General features: G+C 36.4%; 4 protein-coding genes across 5 annotated transcripts; 3 read left to right on the top strand and 1 right to left on the bottom strand.

The window, feature by feature from the left end:
- Window positions 1–1,238: 1,238 nt before the first annotated feature.
- Window positions 1,239–5,378, top strand: LOC107771866 (F-box only protein 8). 2 transcript variants are annotated; one of them, XM_016591325.2, is made up of 2 exons: window positions 1,239–1,444; window positions 3,856–5,378. In XM_016591325.2, the coding sequence occupies exon 2, from the start codon at window positions 3,884–3,886 to the stop codon at window positions 5,078–5,080; it is 1,197 nt and encodes a 398-aa protein (XP_016446811.1). In that variant the 5' UTR covers window positions 1,239–1,444; window positions 3,856–3,883; the 3' UTR covers window positions 5,081–5,378. The 2 variants fall into 2 exon arrangements, with proteins under 2 accessions (XP_016446811.1, XP_016446810.1); XM_016591324.2 differs by having other exon boundaries at window positions 1,240–1,444; window positions 3,853–5,378.
- Window positions 5,379–6,392: 1,014 nt separating this feature from the next.
- On the bottom strand, window positions 6,393–14,577 carry LOC142170294 (uncharacterized). The gene is made up of 4 exons (XM_075232172.1): window positions 14,199–14,577; window positions 10,461–10,591; window positions 6,768–7,125; window positions 6,393–6,682 (listed from the first exon to the last, which is right to left on the bottom strand). The coding sequence occupies exons 1-4, from the start codon at window positions 14,575–14,577 to the stop codon at window positions 6,393–6,395; spliced, it is 1,158 nt and encodes a 385-aa protein (XP_075088273.1).
- A 557-nt stretch (window positions 14,578–15,134) lies between these two features.
- On the top strand, window positions 15,135–19,039 carry LOC142170711 (uncharacterized). The gene is made up of 2 exons (XM_075232964.1): window positions 15,135–17,305; window positions 17,382–19,039. Exons 1-2 carry the CDS (start codon window positions 17,284–17,286, stop codon window positions 17,816–17,818), a joined length of 459 nt encoding a protein of 152 aa, XP_075089065.1. The 5' UTR covers window positions 15,135–17,283; the 3' UTR covers window positions 17,819–19,039.
- LOC107802483 (uncharacterized) lies at window positions 15,601–16,348 on the top strand. The gene is made up of 2 exons (XM_016625996.1): window positions 15,601–15,868; window positions 15,987–16,348. Exons 1-2 carry the CDS (start codon window positions 15,601–15,603, stop codon window positions 16,346–16,348), a joined length of 630 nt encoding a protein of 209 aa, XP_016481482.1.
- Window positions 19,040–23,702: the final 4,663 nt, after the last annotated feature.

Genomic DNA, 23,702 nt, shown 5'->3' with positions numbered 1-23,702 from the left:
ATTGATTCGTAAAAAGCTCAAATCTTTAGATGCAAATAAGTTATAGTTTCAATGAGGATATCCGTAGAAAATTTCCTTTGCATTTTGGTGTTGAAATTTCATCACTTCGCTCAAGAAACGCTAATGAATCTTGAAATCTGATTTCGTTGGTGAAGTAGCACAATTATTATTATATCCCCAAGAAATTCGTAGGAAGCGGATCTAAGTTCTAACTGTAAGGAAAGATATGCTACTTTTTGTGCCAAACTCTACCTCACTTTTACAAATATGACAAGCATACGCTATGGTACACATTAGAAATGCTTCTGTTTTTTCATTGTAACAACAACAAATGCAGTATAGTCCTATAAAAGGGATCTGGGAAGGATAGAACGTAAGCAGATGTTATCCCTGCCTTTAAACTACTTTTCATTAAATTAACATAAAAGTATACTTGGGAAGATGTAAACTAAACAATGCCAAATATTTTCTTTAATTATGTTTGATCAAATGGTGTTAAAACTTTTTGTTAAACTAATTAAATAAATGATAATAAGTAAATTTTAGTTAAATATAATAAATTCTACGTCCAAGATTGATGATAATAATAATATAAAAATCTCATACAAAGCTATTAAATATCAATGGAGTGTTTAATGATATTGTTATGAATGGATGAGGGGATAAGGACGAGCAATAAATATAGTGAATGACAATAAATATAAATAAAGAGAATGATTCTCCCAAATATTTAATGAGTTAGATGATTCTCTCTAACAATGATGTAAGACAATCAAACGTAGGAATATATGAAATTTTCTCGGATCAGATGTGAGAAAGTTCTGGACAAACAACAAATCGAATCTATTATAAAGATAATGTTTTTAGTTACTTTGAGAGTGAACCTTTCTAAGGAGAGCTTATCATATAAAATATTACATAGCTCTTTCTTTCTCTCTTTCTTCCTACTTATATGGGACATATCCCTTACCTACTTAAAATATCTTATTGCTAAACTAGTCGTTTTGATCGATCTAAGTGCTCGACCTCAACCTTAAGTCCTTAACTGCTCGGCTCGCCAGTGTTGTTTTTTAAACATGACCTTGGCCTAATTAATTCTTGATTGGCCTCTTTCAGTGCGAGGTCACCTTGACCAGATATTGACCCATACAAATTATTCACAACCCTTTATTTCTTACAGCTTTTTATATATCTTGTTTGGTGTATCATTGAATTAATATAAGAAAAGAGATTTTTTTTGTGGATAAGAGAGAGAGGGTCAAAGCATTAAATAATAGTATTGCACATTTTTTTATAATAAAACGGACAAAAAGCATTAAATAAAGTGACAAGCTTTTGCTTCTTCTTCACTTCTGTCCTCTGTTCTTTCTCATATCTAATTTCTGCATTTTTTCTGTATCTTTTCCTTCTTAGAGTCACCAACTCTTATTCATCAGCTCATAAGGTTAGATTTCTAATTTTTTCTAACTACTTCTTTTTGTTCTTTTAATTTGTCTATATAGGGTTTCGCCTCTTTGTTTCTGTTATGGTTTTTTGTTATCATCTTTATGGTTCTGTATTAATGGTAATGCTTTGCTTTTTGATTAGATTCCCCCCCCCCCCCCTCAAAGGGTCATTCCTTTGCATCTTTCAAGTTTCAATTGTTAGAATCATTTGCAAGTTGTGTTAAGAAACACTTGTTCCATTTCCAAGCTTTTTGTTTACTTTTCATGGTTCTTAAATTATGTTATTACCTGCAAAATTGATGTTTGTGCTAAGTTGAGATGTAGAGGTTGAAATCTACTTTGGCCATATCTTTTAGTGATGGTCCCCAAGGCGGAGCTAGGATTTAAAGTTTGTGGGTTATGAATTTGACACCAAACCCATAACATGTTTTAGTTACTGAGTTCGCAATTATATATTAATATAAACTTAATACATTTTCAAATATAAATACAGGGTCTATGCAAAAGCTAATGGGTTCGGCCGAACCCTTAAATTATACCCTACCTCCGCCCCTGATTGTCCCTGGTGGCTAGGGATGCAGCCAGGGCCGGAAGGGGTTCATTAAATGATAATGTGTACATAAGGTTAAACTTTTGTCTCAGAAGTATTATATCTTGAATTCCTCTAACACAACCCAACAACTTAGCTCACTGGTCAAGGGGTTCAAAAGCTCATTGTGGTCGCACGTTTGATTCCCCCACTTTGCAATACTTTTTCTTTCTACCGCTTTGGTCATTCGGTTCAGTTATGGGATATCCCATGGGAGTTTTTGTCCCACCTCCTACATTGAGTGTAGCTAATACCACCATTTTGGTATAAAATTTACAGTTTTACACTGGTATTAGCTAATACTCACAACCAAACATGGAATACCTATTACCCCAATATTCGTACCGGGATTAATATTCTTATCCCTGTATGAAGACCAATAAACTAAAGGTGTTTTAGTACTAAAAATTGATGTTCCCAATATAGAAAATGGCCATAAGCTTTACCAGTGTTGTCAAAGGCGCGCTTAAGCCCTAAAGCGAAGCTCAAAACATGTTGAGCGCTTCGCCTCGCTTTATGGGCGCTTTAGTATCGCATCAAGGCTTTAAGGCATACTTTTCCCTACCAATGAGTGTAATCCTGAAAAGGCGACATTAAACAATTGATATTTTACTTTTTCGTAATTTTTTTTAAATTTCTTTGCCCATATATTTGTTATTCATGCTTATAATTATTAGTCTTGGACTACATATACATATTATTACTTTTTCTCCAGTTGCGCTTTTTTCATTAAAACCCACACTTTATTTGCACATTGCGCTTAAAGCTTCAATGGACCTTAGAGCTTTTTTGCGTTTTTCGCCTTCGATAACACTAGACTTTACTACTTGAAATTCTTCTTCGTAACACTTTTCACTATTAAAATAATTACTTATGTAATAAAAATACTTATTATGTAATTGAAATACTTATTATGGGTGTGTGTGTATTTATGTTTCTCAGTAATACAAACATTCTCTAGAGCAAGTATATTGTTTTTATACTTTTAATTAGGATTTTTTTTTACTTATAAGTTATTTTTGCGATCATCTTCAGTTCATTTTTTGTTTCTTATAGTATGATTATTTTTGCCTTTTCTTCTTTTAAATGCCTTTTACACAAGTGTTTTAATTTTTTTCTTTTGGGAAAAAAAAAGATTACTTCAAAATAACATTCACTGTATTAGTTTTGATCTAACATATTTAGTTTGATTTTTAACAATACTTTAGTTTACATTCAACTTTTTTTGATGAACCCGTTTGACGTTACATTTGGATTAATTTTTTTTCGATGAACCTCTTTGAAGAAACTTTTTACTATTCACTTTTACCCCTTGCTCAAAATTCTGGATCCGCCACTGCTGGTATATATTGGGACAGATATAAAAGCTCAAGTTGACTTGCATGTAACATAGTCAAGAATTACATTAGAGAGATGACAAATCAAGAATTACATTAGAGAGATGAGAAACCCTTGGTTTTTCTTCTAATTTTTCATGTGGGGTGTTGCAGCTGCAACTTGCACTTCTATTTCTTTTCTTTTTTTTCCGTTACGAGGTTTCATTTTTCTTGATCTAGTCTTTCTTCTTCTCCAAGCAGGGAAATACTACCAAATCGTAGCCATTTTTGAATTCTTTTGTGTCCATTTTTCTACTTGTTTTTGTCTTTTCAGTTTTCCTAAGTTTGATTATAATTTGATCACATGATAATAGTGCTTCTTGCTTTTTTTATAATTGCACTTTATGTTTTATTATTGCCTGTTTTCGTGATTCTCTCTCAACATGTTTGTATGTTGTGTCATTTTGTTTCTTATATACCATATATTTGCTTATATTTCTAGAAGATAAATTGGGGAGCAAACGACCACCAGTATGGATGGTAGCCGTCCTTTACCAGAAGATCTATTAGTGGAAATTCTATTGAGGTTGCCTGTGGAGTCACTCTTGCGTTTCAAATGTGTGTCCAAGCATTGGTATGCTCTCATCAAAAGTCCAAGTTTCATAGAAAAACATTTTCATTACAAGAACAATCGTGCCCGTCTCCTCATTTGTAACTTAACAATATCAAATTTATCAAAATCCGTTGCTTTTTGCTTGCTCCCTGGTAAAATAGTTCCAGGTGTGACCCCTGAACAAAAAACTCTCTATCAGTTTCAGAGGACTGATTTCATGTCCATTACTGGCCCGGTTGATGGCTTATTCTTGGTGCAAAAACCGTTTTATGACGACGATGTTTGCTTGGCTTTGTGGAATCCTTCCACCAGAGAGTTCTGGCCTCTGCCTCCTGTGTCTTTTGAGCTTCAGTCAGAGGATTATGATGAACAATTTGCACTGGGATATGACCCGTCGACTCGAGATTATAAGGTTGTATGTATTCGAAGATTTTGGGATAACTTTGGACAAGGCGCTTTCACTCGAGTCTTTGTCAGTGTCTATTCGTTACGCAACAACTCATGGAAGAACCTGAGATCTGAATTCCCTTCCTGTTGTCACTTAAATGAAACCATTGGTGCCACTTATCTCAACGGGGTATATTATTGGCTCTCAGGAGGCCTAGACAAAATCTGCAGGATACGCTCATTTGACATGGCCAGTGAACAGTTTGGGGAGATGCACGCACTAGATATTCCAAAAGCACGGTGGGGAGCACTTATGTTGCGTGGTGACTCGCTTGCTCTCTTAGTTTGTGACCAGCCTGGTAAGGCTATGACATCCATATATGAAGTGTGGGTAATGAAACAAGAGGGTAGTTGGACCAAAGTTCTTACTGTTCAACCTCTTATAGATGCTCATTGGCCTCGCGGCATCTGGGAGGATGATAAGATGATTTTCAAAATCACTGAAACTTCACAGCTGGTGCTATATGATCCTACAACAAGAGAAGTTACAGAGCTTGGATTTCAGCTGGACCGAACCTGGGGTCAATGTTGGGTTTTCAATTACAAGGAGAGCCTAGTTCCAATAACGAGAGGAAACGATAACCTCGGCCAGGACAATGCAGTCAAGAAAATCGACCACTTCTTCAATATAGATTACGAAGAAGATCCGGGCCTGTTGGTTGTTATATAAAATCTAACACTGCATTTTATCTTAGTTTGGAACAGAATGTCCATAGGAAATAGAACTAATCTAGTTTTGCCCGAGCTGTATTTCCCATATTAGTAATATGTCTGTAAAGCCCTGCAAGTATGGTGCTAAGTGAAGAGTAGCAACATTTTGTAGATGAAGAATTGACAGAAAAACTATACCCATGGGTTGGTCTTGGTGCTGTAATGGCTTGAAGGTTAAATTGACAAGGGTGTATTATGTGATGATATATGCATTTATAGTATGGGGTTAGTCCAGTTGATGTTAGTTTTGATTGGTCCTTGGCTAATGTCGCTCCTATGTTACTTGAACTCTCATTTTTGGAATTCAACCCATCACTTGTTCAATGATATTTAAAACGTGCTCGAGGTTGGGGTATTTCATCCACACATGTCCCCTCACTCCCGTGGTGCCCTATTTTAGAATTCTTATTCTTTTGCATAGTCGGGAGTACATTGATGTATTCTTTTTGTACTCATAAAGGCTCTTGATTATTCCTAATGGGTTATACACAAGGTTTCATGTCCCTGTCCGCGACCTATATAACTATGTTGATGCCTGAGGACCTTTATATAAATAATTTCTTGCTCGCGTTATCGATTGTGTATTCCGTTGCATGATGCTATGGGCCGCGCGGTGTCGGCTAATTCTTCAAAACAGTTGAGTTGATCATCATTTGGTCGTGACTCTTTTTTCTAGCAGTAGTGGACTTATGTTTTTACTTGGTCTTTCTTGTTAGTTTTACAGCATGATCACTTAGTAGTGGACCATGTTTCTCACTTTTCCTCATGTTCTTGGTGGTTCTTGATAAAAGAAACTAAGGGAAATAACACGGGAAGATGACAGGAAAATAAAAAAAAATATACTGGAATAGATGTAAAAGGAGCAGAAGCTTAAAATTTTATATTATTTCACTGCATTTAGACTACAATTTATAAGATAAATGCTAACTTAAAAGACCTAAAAATCAGCACAAAATCTGCTGAAAATAACAAACTCCTAGAGACTAGTTCAAAATTATTTCAAATTCAAAATAAATTACTGCAATAAACAACTCTTAAGCTGAAAAAGTAAAATAATTTTACTATTTTCAGCTTCTAAAACATATTTCTAACATTCCTCCTTGTTTTTGAAGCTGCAAATTCTGAATTTATGCCTTGTAAACCTTTAATCGGAAGCGACTTTGTACGTAAATCTGCCAACTGATCTTTGGACTTGCACTAAATTGAGTTCACTTTTCTATTTTGCTGCATCTTATGATTTTCAATGAAATAAGTTGGCTCTTTTTTCGGCTTCATTTGCATCTTGCCTTGAGGCTGGTCAACTTTCTTCCAGATTTCATTTTGCCTTGAGGCTTGTCAAGTTTCTTCCAAATTTTATTTGTCTGAAATATTGACAACTTCTTCTTTGCTTCATTTTCACATATGTGCTCATTTGGAGAATTATCTGCACTTTGTAGATTCTTTTGGCTCCATTTTTCATCTTTTGTTGGATTAAATAAGAAGTTTTTACCTCCCATTTTAACCCTTAAAATCTCAATTCCAGTTGCATCATAAATGAAACAATGTTTATCTTCAAAGAATACTTTAAATATTTTTTCCATGTCCAACACTCAATAAATTTTGATAAATATGAGGAACATAAAGAACATTTGAAATTTTTTTAGTACCTGACTTTGTTGGGATTGCAACAGTTCTTTTTCCCTTAACAAGAATATAATCACCATTCCCAATTCTGACTTTCTTATTTTCCATAGACTTGAATTCTTTGAAAAGATTTCTGTCATATGTCATGTGGTTTGTACAACCACTATCAGTCATCCAAAAATCAAATTTCTTGGTTGAAAGAAGAGTTGCCACAAACAAGTGATCTTCTTCCTCTTCATTGGCGACTTGGGCATCTGCTTTATGCTTTTGAGATTTGCCTTTGCAAATTAAAGCTTCATGACCAAGTTGGTTGCAAATTTTGCACTTTGCATCTAGCCTCTTCCAACATTTGAATAGTGGATGACCTTTTTTGCCACAGTGCTGACAAGGTGGGAAATTTTTCTTTGCATTATTACCTGATCACGCCTAACTATGTCTTATAAAAAGGACTAAGCGGTCATTACAAATATAATCCGGTTTACAAGTTCGGAGTCGAATCCCACAGAGAACTAAGGTCTAGCTACAGCTGTTCACTATCACCAAGAAGACAAGCTTGAACAGTTACTAACTTATAGATATTAAGATTCTTGTGTTTAACTAATTAACTAACAAATTAAAATAGTAAATTAACAACTACAGATACTAAGGGTTAGAGACAAGATTAAGGAGGTCTAGAGTTATGATTTTCCCAATTGTCGGAATCCTTCCCGCTATGTCTTCTATAATTTCGCCTAAGTATTCTCTATCGATCATGAGCGCTCTGCGTGTTGTTCTCTCCCGAGTAATTACGACAATTTACTAGACATACTCTCCCGAGTTATGCTAGCTGGCTATAATTACAGCTCACTTAGATCGCATCCAAGGTTTCGTTATCCCTAATCCTACCTTTAAACCCTTGGTTATTGATTCCTCACATACGTCGGGAGTGATGTTGTTCAACAACTACCTAAATATGCACTCTCTCCTGAGTAATACATACTAAATAGGCACAACTAATTGAGGGCCCTTCAACCAATCACAAGAATAATATAGTTGAACAAATAGAGAAAATACTACGGCTCATATATTGTGGAACCCAAATAGAGTTCTGAGCAAAACGTTATGTGTATTTTACTAGACAGTGCGCAATATGCCTACTCGATTCTTCGTTTTGTTGCTCAATCATCTATTGATCCCCGAATACGATCCCGACTTAATTACTTGGGATTTTACTCAAACTTCAAAGCTCCAAATCACTTGAATTCATTCCATAACATCCATATAGCTCGGAATCACTCCTACAAGGTATAAAACACAAAATTAGTGCAAGATACTAGCGATTAAAGCTCAAACTCAATTAAAGTGCAGTAAATTTGAGTGTAATAAGAGAATAAAATACGTAATTATAGCCTATCATCAACACCCCACACTTAAACCATTGCTCGTCCTCGAGCAATCAAACTACACTTTTTTATAGACACGACCTTTTTAAACAATTCTCCTAACTCATCACACCAAGAGTATTTAAAATAGACTAAGCACAAAAGCATAACATATTCACCTCAAGATTTGACTCACAAGTACCATGCATTATTTACAATTCACCCACTTACTCTAACATAGAGGTCACTGACATTACATTTCCTTCATGAATCAAGTGCTCTTATACAACAAAATAGAGTAGTTCCACACAATAAATTTAAGAACACTTAGGAACTCAAGATAGAAAGAATTCACTCACTCTCAGAAATAACATTCATATGCCACAAAAGATGCACCATAAGCTTGCCCGTAGTGTACTACTCCACTAATCGAGCTCATTCAATCTAGGATCAATTAGGACTTTATTTGGTTGTAATGTAGGCTATGGGACAGGTAGGATACATTTAGATATAAGAGTGACTACACCTCCCTAAGCACTTTAATACATATACTTTAACATTCAAACCTAATACTTATGTCAAATCAAAACTCCACCTTCACATCAACGTATATTACCCCATTCTTCTTTAAGCACACTTACATCAAGAGCCACCACTTATCAAGGATTTTTTTTTTACAACAATCCAACTATTTTTGTTTTTTTTTTCAATTCAAGTGGCTCTTACTTTTTCAAAATAGTGCACCTTTCTCCTTATTTAATTAGTTCCACTCAAAAGCCAAACCAACCACCCCACACTTTAACTTTTACAAAGTTCGTAAACAATTTAAGTGCTCATGAGAGGTTACAAGGTTCAAATGGATGATTAATTCAAACTAATGGGTAATGCTTGTAATGTGATTGCCAAAGAAACAAGATTACAGGCTCAAATGGGTTAACTACGATACATAACAATTAGGTGGGTAAAATATACATATCTGGCTCAACAAAGAAACTCCTATATCACTTCCAAGGTTAAACAAAACTACTATTTCGCTTTGCAAACACACAGGGCAAGTTCTAGGCATCAAATGCAATGCACAGAATATAACAAATCCTTACACACGCATGACACATAACTCACTCAAGATTGCACTCATCAAGACACTCTAGTCAAAGCAGTTAAGCAAATTTAAGGTACTTATACAAGAGTTAAAAATTGAGCCTAAGCGTCACAACCCAAGTACTCACTATTCTCAAGGCATAACAAAGTCGAGAGATATTGCTTCAATTCAAAACACAACACAATGACTCCTACTCCAAAAATAAAACTAACTACACCCGGTTCAAACAAAACCCTTGGAAAAGAACTACGGCACAAAGGAAAACCAAGGGAGAATTACTACACTACCTAACAAAAGAAAATCTTTTTATTTTATTTTTTTCTTTAGATTTAAATCCCTCAAGAAAATTGTCTAATAGATCCATCGTCGGGAAAAGTCCAATATTTTCTATTTTTAAAAAAATTATTCAATTAAACTAGCACAACTGAAATAACATAGAAAATCACCTAGACAATCTCCTCACCCCACACTTAAAATTATGCATTGTCCCCAATGCACACCATAATTAATAAAAGGGTAAAAGAGACTCCCTAGTAAGCCAAAAGCCGAAGCACTAATAGCTCATGAGGTACTCAGACTTCTCCCAAGCTTGGTCCTCCGTGTGGGTACCTCACACTTAGTTCCAACCATTTGGTTTATTGTTGCATTCTTCCAATACATTTGCTTTCCATGCTCCTAGAACATAAAAAATTGACACTCCAAAAGTAATACAGTTAAAAATAAATAAATAAATAAAAGAAAGCAATAAAGCTGGGTTGCCTCCCAATAAGCGCTTGATTTAACATCGCGGCACGACGCGAATTACTTTTTGCATCCACCTCGAGCTTATGAATTGAACCCCCAATTTGGCATCAAGTTTTCGGATATGCTCCGGGGATGGAGGAACAAATCTAATTGGCCCAAGCAATCATTGTACTACACTTTTTGGCTTTTAGATGAGGTATGTAGTCCTGTCTTTCTGGCAAGAAAAATTCTAGAATGTAGACTCCTTGTTCCTCATTCCTTGACTTCTCAATCGGCTCGGATGACTCTATTTCCATATTGTTATCCAAGCACAATGTAGAAAAATATTTGGAGTGAGGACCAATGCGCTCACACACATGAACTTCAGGACTTTCAGCATCCTCAACATCAATGATACTAGAGTCAACAAAATTTGTATCCTCAATGTCTTTGGCTGACTCTAGTCTCACTTCTTCAACATTGACATCCTCAAATTGTAGTTGGATACGTTGTTGATGTTCTACTCTGACCTCCCCAGTTAACATCTCAAATTCATGCTTTTCTTGGCTACTATCCTCAATATTGGCTTGTTGAGCATTAAAAACTCCAACCACTTGACTTAATTGAGCCTCCAACTTGCGAATAGTTGTCTTTTGCCTTCCTATCTCCAAAAGTAATACAGTTAAAAATAAATAAATAAATAAAAGAAAGCAATAAAGTTGGGTTGCCTCCCAATAAGCGCTTGATTTAACGTCGCGGCACGACGCGAATTACTTTTTGCCTCCACCTCGAGCTTATGAATTGAACCCCCAATTTGGCATCAAGTTTTCGGCTATGCTCCGGGGGTGGAGGAACAAATCTAATTGGCCCAAGCAATCATTGTACTACACTTTTTGGCTTTTAGATGAGGTATGTAGTCCTGTCTTTCTGGCAAGAAAAATTCTAGAATGCAGGCTCCTTGTTCCTCATTCCTTGACTTCTCAATCGGCTCGGATGACTCTATTTCCATATTGTCATCCAAGAACAATGTAAAAAAATATTTGGAGTGAGGACCAATGCGCTCACACACATGAACTTCAGGACTTTCAGCATCCTCAACATCAATGATACTAGAGTCAACCAAATTTGTATCCTCAATGTCTTTGGCTGACTCTAGTCTCACTTCTTCAACATTGACATCCTCAAATTTTAGTTGGATAGGTTGTTGATGTTCTACTCTGACCTCCCCAGTTAACACCTCAAATTCATGCTCTTCTTGGCTACTATCCTCAATATTGGCTTGTTGAGCATTAAAAGCTCCAACCACTTGACTCAATTGAGCCTCCAACTTGCGAATAGTTGTCTTTTGCCTTTCTATCTCCAAAAGTAATACAGTTAAAAATAAATAAATAAATAAAAGAAAGCAATAAAGTTGGGTTGCCTCCCAATAAGCGCTTGATTTAACGTCGCGGCACGACGCGAATTAATTTTTGCCTCCACCTCGAGCTTATGAATTGAACCCCCAATTTGGCATCAAGTTTTCGGCTATGCTCCGGGGGTGGTGGAACAAATCTAATTGGCCCAAGCAATCATTGTACTACACTTTTTGGCTTTTAGATGAGGTATGTAGTCCTGTCTTTCTGGCAAGAAAAATTCTAGAATGTAGGCTCCTTGTTCCTCATTCCTTGACTTCTCAATCGGCTCGGATGACTCTATTTCCATATTGTCATCCAAGCACAATGTAGAAAAATATTTGGAGTGAGGACCAATGCGCTCACACACATGAACTTCAGGACTTTCAGCATCCTCAACATCAATGATACTAGAGTCAACAAAATTTGTATCCTCAATGTCTTTGGCTGACTCTAGTCTCACTTCTTCAACATTGACATCCTCAAATTTTAGTTGGATAGGTTGTTGATGTTCTACTCTGACCTCCCCAGTTAACACCTCAAATTCATGCTCTTCTTGGCTACTATCCTCAATATTGGCTTGTTGAGCATTAAAAGCTCCAACCACTTGACTCAATTGAGCCTCCAACTTGCGAATAGTTGTCTTTTGCCTTTCTATCTCCAATTGTTTTCATTATTTTGTTTTAGAAGGTACTTTAACATATCATTGATCTCCTTTAGGTCTGCATCCCCAAGTTATTTATTCTTATTAACTTCACAAGAAATGGTAGAACTATCATAGTAAGGGGTTGGGGGAAGATAAGAAATATAAGCGCAACAATAAAAATGGCCATTTTTACCACCACACACATCACACACATTTCATAAATAAGATTGAGTTGGCGCACATAACTCGCTCTCAGGAACGTTTTGAAAATTTTTCCACGGGTGGTTTCCTTCACAATATGTATGGAGATCAATAGTAGAATTATCTACACCTAAATTCCCATAATTCCAAGATGTCTTGTTTCTCAAATCAACAGTTATAAGAAAAATAAAAAAGAAAAAGAAAAAACAAAATAAAAGTTCAAACTTGAACCCTAGCAATATATACAACTACAACTAGACTGTTAGTTCCCCGGCAACGGCACCAAAATTTGATCACGTCCAACTATGCCTTATAAAAAGGACCAAGTGATCGTTGCAAATATAATCCAGTTTACAAGTCTGAAGTCGAATCCCACAGAGAACTAAGGCCTAGCTACAGCTGTTCACTATCACCAAGAAGACAAGCTTGAACAGTTCCTGACTTATAGATATTAAGATTCTTGTGTTTAACTAATTAACTAACAAATTAAAATAGTAAATTAACAACTACAGATACTAAGGGTTAGAGACAAGATTAAGGAGGTCTAGAGTTATGATTTCCTCAATTGTCGGAATTCTTCCCTCTATGTCTTCTATAATTTCACCTAAGTATTCTCCGCCGATCATGAGCGCTCTGCGTATTGTAATTCTCTCCCGAGTAATTACGACAATTAACTAGACATACTCTCCCGAGTTGCGCTAGCTGGCTATAATTACAGCTTACTTAGATCGCACCCAGGGTTTCGTTATCCCTAATCCTACCTTTAAACTCTTGGTTATTGATTCCTCACATACGTCGGGAGTGATGTTGTTCAACAACTACCTAAATATGCACTCTCTCCCGAGTAATACATACTAAATAGGCACAGCTAATTGAGGGCCCTTCAATCAACCACAAGAATAATATAGTTGAACAACTAGAGAAAATACTACGGCTCAATTATATAAAAACATAACAAGAATTTATTCTACAAAAGGTTCCATCAAAACCCTAGATAACAAATTAGCTATTCATAATAATATGTAAAACTACAATACTAAAAGTCATAACCAACAATGAAAAATAGGAAGAGGAAGGAAAAACTCGTAGAAAAATTCCCCGCCTTGCTCCTATTGTGTCTCTGCCTCCTTAGGTCAAATCTGTGTCTCAAATCTGTCCAACCTCAGCCTCCCTAGGTCTAAATTATGTCCAACCCCTTAAAAATAACGTTTTCCATGTATATATACCAAGTAGGGCCGGACCCAAACAATTATATCTTCTCATACGCGAAAAAGGACAATTTTTTCAGGTCTGGACGCCGCGGCCGTGGTCCGACTGCGGTACGAATGCGGTATATGGCAGGTATACTGCCTCTACCCGCCTCAGGTCAGCGGTCGCGATTGCGATCGCATTCTTCACCATGTTACTTTTGGAATTTGGAAAAATGTAAAACATGAATGTTGTAGCCCTTTGAATTATCTTTCCAACCCTATATTGTGTAGCCCAAATGGAATTCTGAGAAAAAAGTTATGTGCATTTTATTAGACAGTGCGCAATATGCCTACTCGATTCTTCGTTTTGTTGCTCTATCATCCATTGATCTCCGAATACGATCCCGGCTTAATTACTTGGGCTTTTACTCAGACTTTAAAGCTCCAAATCATTTGAATTTATTCCATAATATCTATATAGCTCGAAATCACTTCTACAAGACATAAAACACACAATTAGTGCAAGACACTAGCGATTAAAGCTCAAACTCAATTAAAGTGCAGTAAATTTAAGTGTAATAAGAGACTAAAATACGTAATTATAGCCTATCATCATTACCCTTGCTTTAAGTTTTATGGTTGGCTGTCAATGCTCCTTCAACCATGCCATCTTGCATTATAAGACTCCTTATCTCTTGTGCATGCAATGTATTTAACAATCTTGCCAAGGTAATCTTGAATAGATCCTTTGTGTTTTCTAAGGTAGTTATGGTTACTTCATATTTTTCAGTCACCTTAATAAGAATTTTTCAACAATTCTTGAATCTTTAAATTTAGTACCAAGCAATCTTATCTTTGTAACAATGCCAAACAACCGATCTGAGTATTCTTTGACAGTCTCAGATTCCTTCATTTTTTGCAACTCGAATTCTCTTATTAAATTCAACACCTTCATGCTTCGAATTCTTTCATCTCTTGTATATTCTCCCTTCAGATAATCCCAGATTTCTTTTGCTGATTTGAGAGCCATAACTCTCGTGAAAATTGTTGCAGACACACCAGCAAACAAAGTTGCCTTCGCCTTTGATTTCTTGGTTTTTCTTGGTTTTCTTTTCCTTGTGACTCTCTGGGCCATTGTGGGATTGCTAGGCAGCGGAAGAACATCATAATCCTCTTCGACGACCTCCCTAAGATGTAAAGCCTCCAAGTAAGTCTTCATTCTCATTGCCCAAAGTTGGTAATTTTCACCATCAAAGATTGGAGGAGTCAATTGAGAAAACTCGTTTCAGTCTCCATCTCACTCAAGAATTTTTTTTACTCAGGTACCTTAAGAAGATGTCTCTTGATACCAATTGTTGGTTCTTGATAAAAGAAACTAAGAGAAATAACAGGGAAGATGTCATGAAAATAAAAAGAGTATATTGGAATAGATGTAAAAGGAACTAAAGCTTAAAATTTTATATTATTTCGCGCATCTGGATTATAATTTATAAGATAGATGCTAACATAAAAGACCTAAAATTCAGCGCAAAATTTGCTAAAAATAACAAATTCCTAAGAATAGTTCAAAATTATTTCAAATTCAAAATAAATTAATGTAGTAAATAACTCTTAAGCTGAAACACTAAAATAATTTTACTATTTTCAGCTTCATTTTTAACAGTTCTCTATTATCTATTAGTTGCTATTTTTTAGGCTTAGTAATTAAATTGTAAGCCTATAAAACACAGCAGGTGTTCTTATATTTTAAGGAAGTGAATTTGAACAATAAAAAAAGCTATTTCGTATATTTCTTTTATAGATTCTACCTTTTGCAGAGCTATTAGAAAAAGAAGTGGGTTACTACATAAATCTTCTTCTTTTCTATTTTCAGATTTCATTCTCCCGTGCACCAAATAGCTAAGTTAGAGAGAAAGTTACTAAACACAAACCAGAGATAAAAATGGCAGCAAATTCCAACTCTCACAGTAACTCCCAATATCTTCCAATTTTCAAAGGGGTGAATTATCACTTTTTGGAGTGTTAAGATGAAGATTCTCTTCAAGTCTCCGGAATTATAGGACTTGGTGGAGAATGGATTCCAGACACGGATGAAGGCCATGCACAACGGCTACGGGAAAATTGCAAGAAGGATTCGAAGGCATTATTTCTGATTCAACAAGCCCTTAATGATGATATCTTCTCCCGAATTTCAGCAGCAGAGACTTCCCATGAAGCTTGGGAAATTTTACAGTAGGAGTATATGGGGGATAAGAAGGTAATTGAAGTAAAATTGCAAACTTTGCGTCGTGATTTTGAAACTTTGAGCATGAAAAATAATGAATCGGTGCAAGATTATATGTCTAGAGTCTCTTCCATTGTTAATCTCATGAAATCTTATGGGGAGATTGTTAGTGATAAAATTATTGTAGCAAAGGCGTTGAAGTCTTTAACCAATAAATCTGAGCATGTGGTTGCTGCAATTGAAGAATCCAAGGATTTATCTAATTATTCATTTGATGAATTAATGAGTTTTTTGTTAGCACATGAAGATAGGTCAAACAGGTCTCATGAGAAAATTGAATAAAAAGCATTCCAGGTGAAATAAGAGTCATCTTTCTCCAGAAAAAAAATTGCAAATTTTTCTAGCTGAGGTAGAGGAAGAGGTGGATATCATGGTCGAGGTTGAGGCCGCGGCAGAGGCAAAGGTCAATTTAATGAGACAGGTTAGCAAAAGAGTGACATGCAATGCTGATATTGCAAGAAGTACAGTCATACTGAAGCTTATTGCTGGACTAAGCAAAAAAAATGAGCAGAAGCATGCCAATTTCTCAGAGAAAGTAGAGGAAGAAAGTAAGTTGTTCATGGCTCATTCTCCAATTACTAACTCTTCTGATGGTGTTTGGTTCATTGATAGTGGATGCTCGAACCATATGTCTGGCACAAGGTCTTTGCTTAGAGACCTCGATGTGTCACAGAAGAGTGAAGTTCGACTTGGTGAGGGCAAGTAAGTTCGAGCTGAAGGCAAAGGTACCATAGCAATAAAGACAATACATGGTAATGTAAAACTTCTCTGTAATGTGCAATTTGTTCCTAATTTGGCTCATAATTTACTGAGTGTTGGACAATTGATGGCTAGTAGTTACTCTATTCTGTTTGATAATGGAGAATGTATTGTTCGTGCTAAAAAAATTTGGTCAGACTATTGCAGTTGTTCATGTGACACAGAACATGTTTCCCCTTAATGTTTCAAATGTTGTGAAAAATGCTTTAGTTGCTAAAGGTGTTAATGAAACTCAGCTTTGGCATCTTCGCTATGGTCATTCAAATATTAATGGGTTAAAATTGTTGACTAAGAAGAATATGGTTGCTGGGTTATCAGAAATTGGTGAGCTTGACTTGTGTGAAGGTTGCATATTTGGGAAATAAAGTAGAAAATCCTTTCCTGTAGGACAATCATGGAGGGCTACATGCTATCTTGAGCTTGTACATGCTGACTTGTGTGGACCAATAAAGACTGAGTCGCTTGGTGGGAGTCAGTATTTTCTGCTATTTACGATGATTATAGCCATATGAGTTGGGTTTACCTTTTGAAATTTAAATCAGAAGCTTTTGAGAATTTCAGAAATTTCAACGCACTCGTGGAGAAGCAATCAGGCTGCAACATAAAGATTCTTCGCACAAATTGTGGTGGTGAATTTTTATCTAATGATTTTAATTTATTTTGTGAATAGAATGGAATTCGTAGGGAGCTTACAGCACCGTACACACCACAATAAAATGGAGTCGTCGAGCGAAAAAATCGTACGGTGGTTGAGATGGCCAGAAGCTTACTTAATGCAAGAGGACTTCCTGTTAAATTTTGGGGAGAGGCAGTGACAGCAGTTGTGTACCTCTTGAACATCTCTCCAACAAAAGCAGTTTTGGATCAGACTCCATATGAAACATGGACGGGACAAAAACCACGAGTAAGCCACTTAAAAGTCTTTGGTTGTATAGCTTATGCTTTGATTAATTTACTCTCTAAACTTGATGAAAAATCAGAAAAATGCATTTTCATTGGTTATATTCCTCAATCCAAAGCATATAGACGATACAATCCTACTAATGGCAAAGTGATTATCAACAAGAGTGTGGTGTTTAATGAAGAAGCAACTTGGGAGTTGAATGACAAAAAGGAAGATTCATCAGTCGATATTCCATTTCACACAGATGTGGAGCATATGGAGATAGTTGAATCAGGAAGTTTGGACCCTTCCTCTCCTGGTAGCAGCAATACTGATTTCTCTTCTCATGGAAGTACCAAAAATTCTACTCCAGCAAGCTCTCATTCTCCAACTTCAGCATCATCCAGCGAAACGCCAGCAAAGTTCAGATCGCTGAAAGATGTTTATTCAGCTTGTAGTTTTGCCTTGTCAGAGCTGCTGATCCAATGTGTTATGAAGAAGCTGCAGAGCAACCAGAGTGGCAGAATGCAATGATTGAAAAGATTCAGTCCATTGAGAAAAATCAGACCAAGGAGCTAGTTGATTTACCAGAAGGGAAGAATGTTATCGGGCTAAAATGGATTTTCAAAACAAAATGCAATGCTGATGGATGCGTCAAAAGGCATAAGCTCGACTTGTTGCAAAATCCAACAACAAGGCATCGACTTTAAAGAGACGTTCTCACCAGCAACTCGCTTTGAAACGGTTAGAACTATTCTAGCTTTGGCTGCTCAACTTGGTTGGCCTGTGTACCAATTTGATATTAAGTCTTCCTTCCTAAATGACGACTTACAAGAAGAAGTATATGTTTCCCAACCTGAAGGCTTCATTTCTAGTGAAGGCAAGAACAAAGTATATATATTGGAAAAGGCATTGTATGGTCTGAAGCAAGCTCCTCGGGCATGGTATAGAAAATTTGACTCATTTTTTCAAGAGAACCAGTTCAAAAAAAGTGAGAATGAACATACACTCTATGTGAAGAAGCGAGGTAGCTTGGATGATCGCAAGAGCGCATCTGGGAATGTTTTTAGTCTTGTTCTGGAGCAATCTCATGGAGTTCAAAGAAAAAAAAATACAGTGGCTTTGTCATCTTCGGAAGCAGAATACTTGGCTGCAACTACGGCAAGTTGTCAAGCTATCTGGTTAAGAAAATTGTTAAAGGATCTTCAACAGGAGCATATTAGTCGAACTGAAATATCGTGTGCCAACAAGGCAACAATTGTTATGGCAAAGAATCCTGCTTTTCACAGTAGAACGAAGCACATCGACACTCGCTATCACTTCATTCGCAATCTAGTCATTGGTGGAGTAATCTCACTGGAATTTTGTGGCACAAATGATCAAATTGCTAATGTTCTTATGAAATCGTTGCCTCGCAACAAGCATGACTTTTTCAGACTACAAATGAGCGTATGTGATTTTGAAGAAAGGGGGAGTGTTGACTAATTCTTCAAAACAGTTCAGTTGCACATGATTTGGTCATGACTCTCTTTTCTAGCCGTAGTGAACTTGTGTTTTTACTTGGTCTTTCTTGTTAGTTTTACAGTATTATCACTTAGTAGTGGACCATGTTTTTCACTTTTCCTCATGTTCTCCATTATCTGTTAGTTGCTATTTTTTAGGCTTAGTAGTTAATTTGTAAGCCTATAAAAGGCAGTAGATGTTCTTGTTTTTAAGGAAGTGAATTGAGCAGTAAAAAAAGCTTTATTTCGTATCTCTTTTATAGAGTCTGCCTTTTGTTTCCAACACGCGGAGCCCCACTTGTATGTGTTTGATGGTACGCGACTCTTGCACCCCCTTGTGTTTTTCTTTGTCATGTTGTTCGGCAGGGATTACAATGGATTTGCTCTTGGGGGTTATGTCGTTGGGTGTCCATCACGTTACGACTGTTTTTATGTTTTTCCCTCAATAACGATGCTTTCGATTGCACAACTCTCTCATGTTTAATAGCATGCATAACATAGAGTCTATTCCCAAAAAGAGTTCATACCTAAAACTTGAAAATTTTGATACAGTAATGTGCTAATTATACCCAAAATCGAACCCCCCCCCCCCCCCTCAATCGATCAGAGCTCTTCTTGAGTAACTGAAACTGGTAGAAACTTAATAAAGTATCAATTTGTTACAAATATATTGGAAGAATAGGTACTCGAGAGAATAATTTTTCGTATTATACTAACAAACATCCAAGTTTTCTGTGCTAACTTCTGCGCCGGCCCTTTTACGAATAACATGACAAGCATACTATTATTGTACGTCTAAAATACTTTTATTTTTTCATTAAGTGTGTGACAGAACAAGCAAAATAAACACTTTAGAAACTTCAAAATACAAGTATACATGGAGAGTAAACAAACTAATCCATGCCAAATATTTTCCTTAAATTTTTAATATTCCTTTGTCTCCACCTGCCATATCTTTTGGTGATTGTCTGTAGCGACTACAAAAGTGGCTTCCATATGTGAGGCCCTATATAGTTCCGAAAAGAGGATGATGTATGGGTGGGAAAAAGACATGACACGTGGACTACCATCAAGGTGACAGGTGACACTTCCAATTAAACAAATTAAAGAATTCAAGAAGGCACAGGAGAAACACCCACGGAGTTTCTCTAGGAAAAGAACCGACCCTAACAACTAAAAAAGAAGAAATAAGATCGGAATGGATAAAGACCATAAGGATGGAAGATGCACGAATCTGGTATAAATAAGGGAGGGAAATCGACATCAATCGTGATTACGGGAAAACTTCAGTCATAAATGCTTACATTATAATTATATATGGTAACGAGTAATCAAGGTAGTTAATGTCATTAACAAGTACGAATTAAGTAAGGGCCTAGTCCTCATTTGTAATGGTAACTAATTTTTTATCAATATATGCAATTATTCTTTACTTTATTCAAAAGATTCGGACCGCAATTTGGGAGAGATTATTAATCTGTTTTGAGTTTTCTTTCCTGTCAATTATTTTCATTATTTGTCTTACTTTTCGAATTATTAAGAAATTGAAGTAAATTTTGATTATCAGTAACCCAATTTCTTCATGATATTGACTTTGACCGAGACATCTATTTTTGGATTAAACAAATTGGTTCCATTATCGAAAATCTTATAATCTGTTCACTTTCCAAACTTCATTTTTAACAACCAAATATGTCAATTGCTAACGAGAACAACTAGCTGAATCAACAAGGCGAAACTCTAACACATTACACACCCACAAGAACTTTTCAGCATTCACGTGAAAGTTCACCTGGAAGGTCTGCTTCGCTCACTGATGGACAATATGGGGGTGACCAAACAGTTGAGCAGGATGCTTTGAAGCAATTGATTGTTGAACATCTGAATGAAGCACTGTAAGTTTTTGTTAGAGGATTACCCAATGTAGCACAAACTCCACCACCGGTTAATACAACAACCTTGGAAAATTCGTGTTCGGGACTCGATAACTCTGGAAGTGAAGAAATACCCAATAAATCTCGCGATGAAGGGTCAGGTACACCAAATAATTTTAGTTTACAAAGTTTAGTACGAACTTTGCAGCAACAACTGAATGAGAAAAATGAGCGTATAGAGCAAATACTTGGCGTGACTCCCGTGATCAAAGGTGTGGATATTGACAAGTATTCACAACAACCCTAGAAGCTAAGTGCGGCACCATTATCGATTACTAAAATTTTTAAAATGTCTGATATTCCCAAATATGACGGGACGTCTGCCCACGGGATCATGTAACCGTGTTTACCATCGGTGTGAAAGGTAACGATTTAACCAAGTAGGATATTGAATCAGTTTTGGTTAAAAACTTTGGCAAAACTCTCACAAAATGGCGTTAACATAGTATAAAATTACTTAGAGAATTTGTAGATAGATTCCAACGAGAGAGAATGATGCTACTACGAGTACCTGATAGTTGGGAGGCTATGGCATCCACTAGCAACTTGAATGAGAAAAGTTCAGAAGCCACGAGGAGGTTAAAAGAAAGTTTGTGGAAGTTTCCTGCAATAGCTTGGAACTATGTGTACAATCGATACATCACGAAGCTGCGGACAGAAGACGATACGGTTGCACAACCAAGGGTAGATGAAAGACTAGGTTCAAGACGCTCAGAATTAGAGATAAGATTTGGTAAAAATAAGTATGAGCCTTACATAGGACCCGTGCGGAGAGAATCTTGACCTAAACAAGAAAATGCACGATTTGATTCAAGATCAAGGCAAAAAGAGGCGAGTTCTTTATCCAGATTAAAAAAGGAGCGAGATGCCGGAAGCAATGATTCCGGTACTCAAGCAAGAATAGAAGATTATAGCTTTAACGTTAGCACCTCTAAATTGGTGGCTGTTCTATAGGGGGTGTAGGAGATAAGGTGCAATGGCCGAAGGGGATGAGTCAAATTCGAACAAAAGGAACCTAGATTTTTTGTACGAGTATCACAATGACCATGGCCATAGAACAACAAATTGAAGGCTTTTGTAAGGGGAGGTTGAACATTTGCTAAAGCAAGGTTATCTTACCGATCTGTTCAGTGAGAAAGGGAGACAATTATACATGAAAACAAAGGCCCAAAAAGCCTCCATCACCAAAGAGTAAAGTTAACATCCTAACTGGAGGAGATGAAGTCAATGGGGTAACATACACAACCACGAAAAAGACATCAAAAGTTACTGTCACTCACGGAAAATGAGTTTGCCAAGTCTTGGATGGTAACAGTGTAACTTTTGATGACAAAGATACGGATGACTTGATGATTCTCCATAATGATGCGCTGGTAATATCTTTACTAGTATATGATACTAATGTAAAACGAGTTTCGATTGATCTAGGTAGCTCAATAAATATCATTTTACTGAAGGTGGTAAATGAAATGCAAGCTAATGACAAGGTCCTACCAAAGGCACGATCTTTGTCTAGATTTGATAATTCAAGCATTATCACAAAAGGAGAAGCTGTACTGCCCACGTTTGCAGAAGGAGTCATCAAAGATACAAAATCCAGGTAATAGATGCGAACATGAACTACAATATAATCTTGGGAAGACCATGGATTCATGATATGGATGTTGTCCTGTCCATGTTGCATCAAGTTATTAAATTTCCTTCACAGTGGGGGACCCGACAAATCCGTGGAGATCAACAGGCTTCGCAAAGTATTAATTCAATGGTGATTGAAAACACAACAACCAACGATACAGATGTGAAATAGCAATTAAATAATTCGGTTGAGGACATCTCTATTCATGCCTCAACTGAAAACACACAAGGGAATACTGATGTCGATTCAAGACCTGCTGTAATTCAAGAGCCAGAGGAAAATGAGAACATTGAAACAACCACGGATGAGCTCGAGGATGTAATATTATTTATCCAGTGGCCAGATAAAAAAGTTTACATCAGAGCAAATTTGAGCCCAGAAATAAAAGGTAAGTTAATTAAATATTTACATGCTAATGCAGATTGCTTTGCTTGGTCGCATTCAGATATGACAGGTATACCACCAGAGGTGATGACTCATACGCTAAATGAGGACCTATTACACCCACCTGTCAAGCAAAAGAAAAGGAAGCAATGGGCCTTCAAAAATCAAGTAATCCAGGATAAGGTACAGAAACTTCTGAAAATTAGTTCAATACGAGAGGTAAAGTACCCTGACTGGTTAGCTAATATTGTTGTGGTTCCAAAAAAGAATGGGAAATGGGGAGTCTGTGTTGATTATACTGATTTAAATAATGCTTGTCATAAAGATTCATTTCCTTTGTCACACATAGATCAATTAATTGATTCTACCACAGAGTCATGAGCTTTTAAGTTTTTAGATGGTTATTTGGAGATAATCAGATACAAATGGACCCACTAGATGAGGAGAAAACCTCATTTATCACAGACAGGGGGACTTATTGCTACAAAGTCATGCCATTTCGTTCGAAAAATGCTGGGGCCACATGTCAGATATTGGTGATCAAAATGTTTCAAGAACACATGGGAAAAACTGTGAAAGTCTACATAGATGATATGTTAGTCAAGTAAACACAAGCGGGAGATCATTTTCAACATTTGTCTGAGACCTTTGAAATTCTCCACAAATACAACATGAAGTTAAATTCGGAAAAATGCTCTTTTGGTGTGGTATTAGGTAAATTTTTAGGTTTTATTGTTTCTAACAGGGGTATTGAATTAAATCCCGCAAAGATCAAAGCTATTGAAGAAATACTAGATATAGTCACGAGCAAGAAAGAAGTGCGAAGATCAACAGGTAGAGTAGCAGCTCCAGGAAGGTTTATATCAAAATCATCGAAAAAATGCTTTAAGTTCTTCTCAGTATTGAAAAAGCAAAATCAGTTTGAATGGACCGATGAGTGTCAACAAGCTCTGAAGTACTTA

This window comes from Nicotiana tabacum, chromosome 16, assembly GCF_000715075.1.
Source record: "Nicotiana tabacum cultivar K326 chromosome 16, ASM71507v2, whole genome shotgun sequence".
In the NCBI taxonomy this organism is placed as follows: domain Eukaryota; kingdom Viridiplantae; phylum Streptophyta; class Magnoliopsida; order Solanales; family Solanaceae; genus Nicotiana; species Nicotiana tabacum.
This window is presented reverse-complemented; position numbering and strand designations above follow the sequence as displayed.

Bases quoted from the DNA above. Each gene is read 5' to 3' on its own strand.
- LOC107802483 (XM_016625996.1), top strand. From the start codon at position 15,601: ATGGGGGATAAGAAGGTAATTGAAGTAAAATTGCAAACTTTGCGTCGT. The intron at 15,869-15,986 runs GTTTTTTGTTAG...AAATTTTTCTAG, and splicing joins TTCATTTGATGAATTAATGA to CTGAGGTAGAGGAAGAGGTG.
- LOC142170711 (XM_075232964.1), top strand. From the start codon at position 17,284: ATGGACGGGACAAAAACCACGA. The intron at 17,306-17,381 runs GTAAGCCACTTA...ATGAAAAATCAG, and splicing joins GGACGGGACAAAAACCACGA to AAAAATGCATTTTCATTGGT.
- LOC107771866 (XM_016591325.2), top strand. From the start codon at position 3,884: ATGGATGGTAGCCGTCCTTTACCAGAAGATCTATTAGTGGAAATTCTA.
- LOC142170294 (XM_075232172.1), bottom strand. From the start codon at position 14,577: ATGAAGACTTACTTGGAGGCTTTACATCTTAGGGAGGTCGTCGAAGAG. The intron at 10,592-14,198 runs GTACTAAATTTA...TTTTGGAGATAG, and splicing joins TACAAAGATAAGATTGCTTG to GAAGGCAAAAGACAACTATT. The intron at 7,126-10,460 runs GTCAGAGTAGAA...CCACCTTGTCAG, and splicing joins TTGAGATGTTAACTGGGGAG to CACTGTGGCAAAAAAGGTCA.